Source organism: Pelophylax lessonae (genome assembly GCF_965119305.1).
Source record: "Pelophylax lessonae genome assembly, chromosome: 10".
NCBI classification, from domain to species: Eukaryota; Metazoa; Chordata; class Amphibia; order Anura; family Ranidae; genus Pelophylax; species Pelophylax lessonae.
The window spans coordinates 114,490,892-114,501,693 of NC_138777.1; the positions used below are offsets into that span (position 1 = coordinate 114,490,892).

A 10,802-nucleotide genomic window follows, 5' to 3' on the forward strand; every position below is an offset into this window, starting at 1 on the left:
CATGACTAACTATGTATCACATGAGAGGGGCAGATATCTGGGGCTCCCTTATTTTAACCACTTCAATACAAGACACTTTTACCCCTTTTCTGCCCAGGCCATTTTTAAGCTTTGAGCGCTGTTGCACTTTAAATAATATCTGCGTGGTCATGCAACACTGTACCCATATGACATTTTTTTAAAATCAGAAACAAAGTTTATTGAAGAAAACAGAAAATTACAGACTTCACAAAGAAAGGTATAACCATATAACAAAAACATTGTATACACACAAAAACTGTCCCACGCTGAAAAGTATTTAGCAAAGCAAACATATCACCAACATGCCCATCTTGCTCCCTCCCCCGAGAGGTCCACACACCAATAGCAGAAAATTATTGTAGCAATCGGTCAAGGACCAGATCATCAGGAGCCAGGCCTGGAACCGCCAGCCACCCACCCCAGATTCTGTCATATCTAAGGAGTACTTCTCTATGCTGGTATATCATACGCTCACACCGCAGAGTGGCACCCATGGAATGGACCCACATCCCCACTGGTACAGGGCAGAAGGCAGCCAGCTGGGGATCCAACCCCTGGTCCAGAGGCAGCAGGGCTGACTTAGACCAATTGATGGTAAGACCAGAGAACTCTCCAAAGGCAGTAATAATATGCATCACCGCCAGTGTCACCCAATAGTAGCAACATGTCATCAGCGTATAGTAGTATTTTCTCATGTAATGTCCCATACTGAAAGCCCACCGCAGAGGCGCTGGCCCGAATTTGAGCCGCCAGGGCAAACAGCAAAGGGGACAGGGGGGCATCCCTGTCTGGTCCCTCTCTCTAAGTGAAATAGTGAGGATTGCCTGCCCCCCTCCCAAATGACCACCTGTGGGGCCCGGTATAGGAGACACACCGGGCAATAAACGTGGGACAGAAGCCAAATTCCTCTAAAACTGCCAAGAGATAGACCCATTCAACGCTATCAAAAGCTTTGTTTGCATTGAGGGTCAAGAGGGCCCTTTAGCCCATATTATCTGATACCGTTTGCATGTTGACATATAGTCTCCTAAGTTTTTCCGCTGTGGACTTGTTGGGCATGAACCCCGCCTGATCATCATGTACTATAGTGGCAACATCCCTATTTAGTCTCTGAGCAAGAACATTAGGGAGGATTTTTATATCCGATTGTAATAGAGAGATTGGTCTGTACGAGTTACAGTCTAGAGGGGGTTTGTCCTTTTTCAGAAGTAGAATAATACCAGCTCCCAACATGGCGGTAGCCTACCACATCTGAGTGCCTCATTAAAGACTTTCAACAGTCTTGGCATGAGAACCTCCAAAAAGTTCTGGAAAACTTCCATAGGTAGACTGTCATCTCCCAGTGCCCTGAAGGTAGGGAGAGAGCTGGCTGCCTCCTGAAGCTCCTCTAGAGTAATAGGAGCATCCACATTCAGTCTATGCGTAACAGACAGGGTGGGGAGATCCACACCCCATAAATATTCCGTCAGTGCCGATGCACTATAAGTAACTTTGGTAGAATAAAGTTCAGAATAGAAGCGTGCCAACTCTGCCATGATCAATTCTGGAGAGTTGACCAGACTACCACAGGGCAAGTGCAGGGCCCCTATAATAGGTCCCGCCGGGTGCACATTGACAATTTTTGCCAAGAGGCGGCCAGTTTGCTCCCCCTCCTCATATAAGGTGACCTTGAAAAGAAACTTTTCTTTTCAGCCTTGGATGAGATAAAACTGGTCAGGAAATCTTGCGCTGACAGCCATGCAGCCTTAGAGGCATCCGTGGGCTGCTCTACATACTCATCCTCACGGTCCCTCACATGTTGGGTCAAAATATCCTCCCACTCCCGAGAAGAGGTCCTAACCTTGTTCACGGTTGCAATGAATACTCCACGTAAATAGCATTTAAACGCATCCCATTGGGTCAAAATATCTGGGTATAGGTCATTATCAAAAAGGAAGTTGGTTATGGCCCTGTCAATGCCACTGTCAGGTGGAAGAAGCTTTAGCCAGCAAGCGTTAAGACGCCAGGAGGCTTTAGACAAGGAGGACTCAGGTCTCATCTCGATCCAGCTGATCAGAAGCGAGTGGTCTGATACCCCCCATGGGCAATGCTGTATCTTGGCCTAGGCCAACAAGGCCCAGGTCTAGGGTGGAACTTTGCAGGGGGGCACATAAAAAAAACAGCCTCCTCCCATCTCCTGCACGAAAAGAGTCCCCACTGTGCCAGTGTAGCGCCAGTCTTTTGGGCTGGACTGGGCCAGGTGGCAGGGCCTAGGAGGCAAATCGGTCTGGTGCCCCCATAAAGCAGCCGCACTGCTGCCACTATGGCAATACTGGCTGGCGGCTGATTACTGGCCTGACGTTTGGACAGACCGGCGGCCGAACTTAATACAACTGGCGGCCGCGAATACTAGTAAGTGTAGCACTGGCAGCAGGTCTTAGCAGCCTAATTCTCCACCTACCCTCCTCTGTGGCATACCGGGCTTTTGTAGTCTTCTGGATGAGAAGTAAAACTGGAACATATACTTTTTTTGGTCATAGTTTTTGCAACCTGCTGATTTGTCTTAGGTCTTTCTCTATAGGAACATCTTAATGCCAGTTAATCCTGTTTTATTTAGAAAAGTGCATTTTAATTAAACATACACAGGTAAAAGATCTTTCAATCTGTTTATTGACATATTTTGGAGTCATTTTTGGCCTGATTGAATCCTAATGTTTTGACTATTAAACAAGTTTGTGAATGTCACATGACCACCTTCAAATGAAACTGTAGTTGGGCAGGTCCCCGTCTCCAGTGTTCCTCCTAGGATAAGTGGCACTGACAGCCAAGTGTTGTCAGATCAACCAGTGTTGTCAGATCAACATTGTATGTCCAATAATCCACAAATATGGTTTTAGCCTTTACCCTATATGCTGGCCCAATGTGATGTCATTTAGGGGTATTTTAGCAGGTGAATATGAACACTTCCACCACTTAGCACTGGCAATTGTTCTGACATCAGTTTGAGATGTTTCATTCAGAATTCATTGACAGGTGCACTTGACCTCCTTCTGATCTGCATTTACCTGTGCTTAATGCAGATTTTGCATTCCAATAGACTTGCATAGGTATGGAAAACCTACTTGAAGCAAGCAAAAGCCTCTCAACACAGCTTAGAGTTAATTCAGAACAGCTGCTGTGTTGGTGAAGCCTAAAGAGGAAGGGGTTTGGTTTGCAGATGGCGGGGGGGGTCTTAAACAGGAAGGGGTGTGGCCGTAGCAGGAATGGGTGGGTTATATTTAAATTAGGGGGTGTACGCGTTTAGTCAGGCCTAGGGCAGCACAAAACCTAAATACACCACTGCCCGCGGGGCATACTGTACTTTAGACACCGCGCCCAGCAAGCGCGCCGTCCCTACACAAAGGTCTATGCGAGACAAAGATCCGTGCGTCTTAGAGTAGCATGAGAATTGGACGGCAACAGGGTGCCAAACCCTCCAGACATCCACCCAAGACAATTCTCCCAGAAAACGGGCCAGAGGGATACCACGAGTACCCGGCTCTACACTTGAAGTCCCTCACAACAAATAGTAACGCAGAAGGTTTATCTAAAACAAATTTCAACGGCCCCCTCGACACTTCCAGTGAAAAGGGAGGAGGAATGTATATCACAGCTAACACATATGCATGGGAATACAATTTACAATGCAAAAATATAAACCTGCCCTCCGGGTCACATAACTTTGACAGTTCCTGATAGTCCAATGACCTATGAATTAAAAAACATACCCCCCTGGAATATGAGGTATGGGTAGAATGGTATACCTGTCGTGCCCAAGCGTATTTCACACAACTTACAGTCTCAGTAGTGAGATGGGTCTCCTGAAGACCTATAATAGCCGGGTGGTATTTGCGCAGGACAGAGTTCACCATGGCCCTTTTCAGGGGATCTGGCAGCCCTCTGACATTCCACGAAACTAAAGGAACATTAGACATGGTCCAGTATGCTCACCATCATATATAAGGCTAAATAGCAGGAACAACTCCCCCAGGTGGAGCAGGGGAACAGGATGCATCGGTACAAAGTCTCAGCAGTGATCAGTTCTCCTTGGGAATGACATGGTTCTATCAGGTAGTCTGTGCAGAAAAGAAAGTAGAAACAGGGGGGCCCAGATTCCATACATCTGGGCCAACAAAGTACTGCCACAAAGGGAAAAAACAACGTTGCCAACGAGACAAAAAAGTGTTCCACAGTGCACCCACCACGTGGGTGAACATAGAAGAGCAACACCATAGGCGTTGCCATGTAGATTTAGATAGAGACATAGCATTCCAGTTGGAGCCAACCTGTCAGAGCAAAGAAACGGTAATTGCCTCCGGTAGAGCAATAAACAGCCCAGTACAGACAAGTGAGCATCAAACCGGGTGCAAGGCATCTTAGAAATCAGCTACTTCAAGTGTCCACCTCCTCACACTGTCGGGCCCGCAGAGAGGGCTCATTAACATCCAGCCAGTCTGCGGCCTCTCTAGCCGTATTTAAGAAATGGGTTTGACCCCGTGCAGTAACCCGCAAGCGGACTGGGTATAGCATGTCATATGGTAGTTGAACCATTTGCAAGCGTTGCTTAACCTCTTGAAACTTGGCCCATTTCTTCTGAACCTCCGCCAAGAAGTCTGGGTAGATGGACACCCTAACCCCATTATATTTAATCATGGCTTTCTCCCTGGCCATCCGGAGTACCTTCTCACGGTCACGGTAATGTAGCAAACGAGCCAGGACCGGCCGAGGTGCGTTGCCAGGAATGGCCCTTGTGGGGGTATGGTGGGCTCTTTCCACAGTGAAGAGGGGACAGAACACCTCCCTGCCAAAGACATCTATCAGCCAGCTCTCTATAAACTCCGTGGGGTCCCTGCCCTCCACTTTCTCAGGGAGTCCCACAATCCTGATATTGTTTTGCCTGAGGCGGTTTTCAATGTCATCTGTTTTGTCCTGTATAGCCTGCGCCAGTGTGGCGACGGCCTGGGAGTCACTGATAAGAGAGGGCAGCCTGTCTTCCACCTCACTAATGCACCCCTTCACTGCAGTAGTGCGTTCCCGCATTTTTTGCAAGTCATGCCGCAGCAGGGAGACCTCCTCCGTTAGCCCCCCTAATCTCTCCTTCACAATATTCACGGAGGCTGTACACTGTTGGACTGCAGCAAGTATTTGGCTCAGGGTAGTTTGAGGATCACCCTCCTGCATGTCCTCCACAGCATCTGGGTTCATATCATCAGGGGAACTGAGAGGAGCAGGCTCTGTAGCAATGTCAGTGTCCATGTCCAGCAATGTGCTGCTCCCTGCCTCCCCACCATCCTGGGCACCGGTTACCTGGGCATATGTAAGCTTCTGGGTGTAATAGAGCATGTCTTTAGGGCCATCCTTACGAGTGGTCTTGCCAGCCTTACCGCTCTGCTCTTTCCCCTTGTCTGTACCACGTGGCGTCCCCTTCTGCATGCCCACCGCAGAGCCATGTTGGGCCTCTGAGGCTGCGCCGTCTTCCCTGCCTTTCCGGGTCATCATGGCTCGCAATGCGGGAAGAAATATATTCAACGATTCCCTGGGGTGTAAGGAGGAGAACGGTGGCGGTCACAAGCGGATCAGGAACCGGAGGAAGGATCGGTAAGAGGGTAATATGCGGGAGCTCCATGCAGCGGTCCGCTTACATGCCCTGCTCGGCCACGCCCCCTTTTATCATTTTTTTAAATACCTTTATTTTGGTGGTATTTATTCACCACTGATTTATTTATTTTTTTTTTTAGATAGAAGTAAAATAAATACCTAAGATTCTTTTTAAAAGGTTGCTAAAAAGCAGTTTTTCTTCATAAATTTAGGGTAACATTTACACTGCTACATTTTTTAGTACAAATAACCCAAAGCAGTGTATATTATTAGTCTGTGTGAAAGTATCATCGAAAATTGATCATTCCTGAAGTACTGACTGCTATCTCATTTCTTAAGGCCCTAAAATGTCAGGACAATACAAATACCCCCCAAATGACCCCACTTTAGGAAATAGACAATCAAATGTAATTAGTAAGAGGCATAGTGAGTTTTTTAAAGTTGTAATTTTTTTCCCAAAATTCTTTGGAAAATGAAGAAATTAAATAAATTGTGTTTTATTTTTACTAAATTGTCATATTAACCTTTTTTTTTTTTCTTTCACATTGCATAGGCATACAAAATACATTCAGCTCAAAAAAATAGTTCTGGCGCTACTCCAAAAAGTGATCTCCTGAAATGTGTGAAAAGTGCACACATGTACATAAAACACAAAATGTCCATAAAAACACTGTTCGCCCAATCCTATACGTTGGATAGCTTATAAATGAAATGAAGAAAAAATTGAAGGATGGCGCTCAAGTGTATTAATTGCTGACAATTAACCCCAAAAGAGACAAAGGTATACTGTCCAATAAAAGTTTATTGTATAAATCCACAATGAAGAAGCAGTGTATGTGTTAAAATCAAATAATATAAATCCTCCTACCAATCCATAAAGCCTCTGGGTGTCACCGCTGCCTCAGCAAGAATCCTTGATGTCAGTCCCAAAGGAGGGAGGAGGCTGGTAGCTGGAGAGAAAAAAGCAGCGTGGGTAGATAGACAAGAGGAGCGGATCCCAGCAGGGATGGGGGCTCAAACGGTCCGATGTGCGGCCGCTATCTGGACCAGAGCCCACGCTGTGCTTCCCCAGTGCTTCCCCAGTTTTCTCTCCAGCTACCAGCCTCCTCCCTCCTTTGGGACTGACATCAAGGATTCTTGCTGAGGCAGCGGTGACACCCAGAGGCTTTATGGATTGGTAGGAGGATTTATATTATTTGATTTTAACACATACACTGCTTCTTCATTGTGGATTTATACAATAAACTTTTATTGGACAGTATACCTATGTCTCTTTTGGGGTTAATTGTCAGCAATTAATACACTTGAGCGCCATCCTTCAATTTTTTCTTCATACAAAATACATTCTGCTACTCCTGAGTGTGACAATACCACATGGCGTTCTAGGGGCATAAATTGCACATCTGATAAAACATAATTTCCTGACTGTCTGTCACACTTTTGAAGGTCCTGGAGTTTCAGGACAATGGAAATGCCCACAAAAATGACCCCATTTTGAAAAGCAAACACCCCAATATATATTCTATGAGGCATAATGAGTCTTTTGAACATGTCATTTTTTTCCACAGGTGGTGCGGTAAGAAAATGAAAAATGATTTTCAGCCCAGCCAAAACATTGGTCCAGGCAGCAGGCAGAGATATGGTCAGCACAGGCAAAGTATTGGCCTAGGCAGCAGGAAGAAACATGGTCCATAAAAAGTCCTGGGTCATTACAGGCAGAGATGTGGTCCAGGTAGCAGGCAGGAACATTTTAGGGCCTCAGTTAGACAAGACCTGGACAAATGGGTGGAGGTTTCTTCCCACCCAATCTCTTCAAAGCCTACAGGCTCCAGACCCTGATCCGGGAATTATAAAACCCAGAGAAAACCAAAAAATGTTTTCCTCTACTCTGAACCCCCTCACATGTGTGAGACCCCTGGGTTATCTTGAATCCCACTACTATAGTAGCAGGGCAAAAAATCAGTCCAAGAAGCAGGCAAAAAGCATGGCTGATTAACAGGCCAAGGTAAGTGCAGGTGGAAGGCAGAAACGTGGTTTACAAAACAATCCAGATGGCAGGCAGAAGCATTGTCGGTAAACAGGCCAGGAGGGTCATTTAAGGTGGAAGGCAGAGGCATGGTCAATCAAAGCAGCAGGAAAATGATTAGCACAGATATTAGAAATAGGGAAATGGCAAGCTGTTAAAATCAAGGGGAACAAATATTTTAGTGACACGTGATAAAGTTGGAAGCAGTCTTTGATGCATAGGCCTAGTTGGGAGGGACATTGGGGGCAGTGAACACTGGTGTCTCTCTAACTCCCCCTCTGCTGCATACTCGACATTCTTTTTTTTTGGCATCTTGTTCCTGTTTCTGTAGGTATATTGTTCTGTGGAAAATGTTGCTCATTAAAGCTGGATACACACTATCCAACTTTTGTGGTCAGATTTCCTTCAGATTTACCTTTTCTATGTAGTGCAAGGGCCTGCCAGATTGCATACAAATTTAAAGTGTTTAGGTTTGACCTCATATTATATGGTTTTGGTAAGTCTGAAGGAAAAAGTCTTCAGAAAATCTTATAGTGTGTATGGCCATTTAGTCTGCTCACAGTCTTGCTGGTAGATTAGGGCAGTGATGATTTCTTCTATATATTTCAGGAAGGTGATGGATCTTTCCGTTGACTTTTTTTTTTTTTTTTTTTTGTAAAAAATGGTTTATCTGTTCCATTTTTGTATAAAACACACGGGAGAAACCTAGCCAATCAACACACAGATTTCATTTACAAGACTCAAGGAACTTTTTTTTCTGTGAAACTCTGAACCTAAACAACATACAAAGGTTTTCTCTTAAGTCTACACTCTCTGCTGTCTATTCCATTTACTATTTATTTTAGAAAATGAAATCTTTAAACGAAAAATAAACAAAACAAATTCCACATAACCCCATCGTCTTTCTTCTGTCCCAGTTACAGTACAATGGTAGATGGCAGCAGGACCTTATTCCTTATGCAGTTTTCTGCTGTCCCTTCTTTCCAATCAGAGACTTGTGGATATGAGGAATAACACCTCCTCCTGCAATGGTGGCCTTGATGAGGGAGTCTAATTCTTCATCCCCACGGATGGCTAGCTGCAAGTGACGAGGAGTGATACGCTTCACCTTTAGATCTTTAGAGGCGTTTCCTGCCAACTCCAATACCTCAGTAGTAAGGTATTCCAGAATGGCAGCACTGTACACTGCTGCAGTAGCACCAACTCTTCCGTGGCTTGTAGTGCGAGTCTTCAAGTGTCTATGTATACGACCCACAGGGAACTGCAGTCCTGCTCTTTGAGAGCGAGATACTGCTTTGGCCTTAGCCTTCCCACTGTCCTTCCCAGCCTTACCACCAGCCATGTTCCGGAACTCCGAGCGTCGCCGTGAGAAGGTCCGGATAAAGTTGCCCCGTGTCTACGTCCCTCACTGCCGCCGGTACCGTCCTTTCCGTTGACTTTTGATAGATTTCATATGCATTATAAATGGCCAAAAGGAAAAGTAAATTGCAACTTTGTTTATACCAGTAGAAGGACTTTTTTGTTGATAAACTGGGCTTTAGCATCTGATCATTTAAATCCAGCCCCCCATGAAAGGATCATAATTGTGGATACTCTCAGGCTTTTGGAAGGGGCCGTGTTTTCTACAAATTTCAAATTTCCACCAAAATGTCATTGTGGATGGTGGACAGAACATACACATCTCTCTTATCCCTCCTCTTCACAGCCAACACATCCTTGTTCCTCAGACCTGCTAATTCCCCACTTTGTAGCCTTGTGGTCACCAAACATTGTGGGAAGCCCTTCCTGTTTGAAAAGGGGCAAACTTCTATGGTAGTTATCAAGGTAGATATGATAACCCTTTTTTGAACAGTAGTAATGCTTGGTCCAAGACAATTTGTGCCAATGTAGTTTGGGCACTGGCTCTTTCACAGAGCTTGTTGAACTTCAACCTATACCTGCCCCTTTTACTGGGAATAAATTGCATGAATCCCAGATGGCCAGTGAAGTGGACAAGGGATTCGTCCACACAGATGTTTTGGTCAGGGACATAAAGTTCAGCGAATCTCTTAGAAAAATATTATTTTAGTGGGTGGATTTTGTATAGTTTGTTATAGTTGAGATGATCTCAGGGAGGGCACTGGGTATTGTCACTGAAATGAAGGAAGCCATGATCATCTCAGAGTGACCTGGATATTACAACAGAACAAATTGACATGTGATGAATGGGGTGGGGTGGGTGGACCAGTAAGCATATAATTCATTTTTTTGGCAAGCACTATGTCAAATGTAAGGCCCCAAACTCATCCACTGTGAGATGTCTCCATTAAAATTGATGGGCATAGGATGAATTTGAGTTGTTTTCAATATATTGCTGGGCAAAAAGGTTTGTCTGGTCCACGATAAATTAAAGTCAATTGGCAGGGAAAAATAAATTGAAAAAATCTATTTCTGAAAAATGTTCAGTGTTGGCCTGCACACCTGGCTGTGCAGTGAAAGGGGGTATTGTAGCTGATCCTGAGCTGGAAGGCAGGCATAATAGGTTTGCCAGGGCATATGGAAGATATGTTTGGGCCCTTAATCTTGGGGTCTGGTGTGATATTCCAGTGCTAGTACTGGCCTCTCATTGTGGGGTCTAGCGGTTTTGGTGTTTACTGATTGACCAATAGGGTGTATGGCGCTGCTGGTGGTTGCCTGGTCTTCAGAGCATCTTATTCTTTTAGGAGGGACTGTTTTCACCTCTGATTCAGTCACCGATACACTAATGTCAAAAGGTTTGTATTCCAAATCAGATGGTGAGAGCTCCCAGCTGCTCTCATTTATCATACTGAGAATTTGATATGCCCCCTCACTAGTATAATATTTTTTGGACATGGTGATTGTGGCTGTATGATGGGTAAACTGCTGATGGGCAGCTGTGAAGGATACCCTGCTGTTGGGCGGCAGTGATGTTGTCTGATGTGACGGATACACGTATTAGGCTGCACTGATGTTTGCAGTGACAGGTATACTGATGGACTGCACTGATGGATGCGCTGAAAGGTACACCGATGGGCTGCACTGATGGATGCACTAACAGGTACACTGATGGGCTGCACTGATGAATGAGATGACCGGTACACTGATGTGTGCTCTGACAGGTACACTGATGGACTGCACT

At 45.3% G+C, this 10,802-nt stretch overlaps 1 protein-coding gene across 1 annotated transcript; it reads right to left on the reverse strand.

Annotated features, from left to right (window-relative positions):
- Positions 1-8,482: 8,482 nt before the first annotated feature.
- LOC309565484 (histone H2A.V-like) lies at positions 8,483-9,091 on the reverse strand. The gene has a single exon (XM_082270453.1). The coding sequence runs from the start codon at positions 9,003-9,005 to the stop codon at positions 8,619-8,621; it is 387 nt and encodes a 128-aa protein (XP_082126579.1). The 5' UTR covers positions 9,006-9,091; the 3' UTR covers positions 8,483-8,618.
- Positions 9,092-10,802: the final 1,711 nt, after the last annotated feature.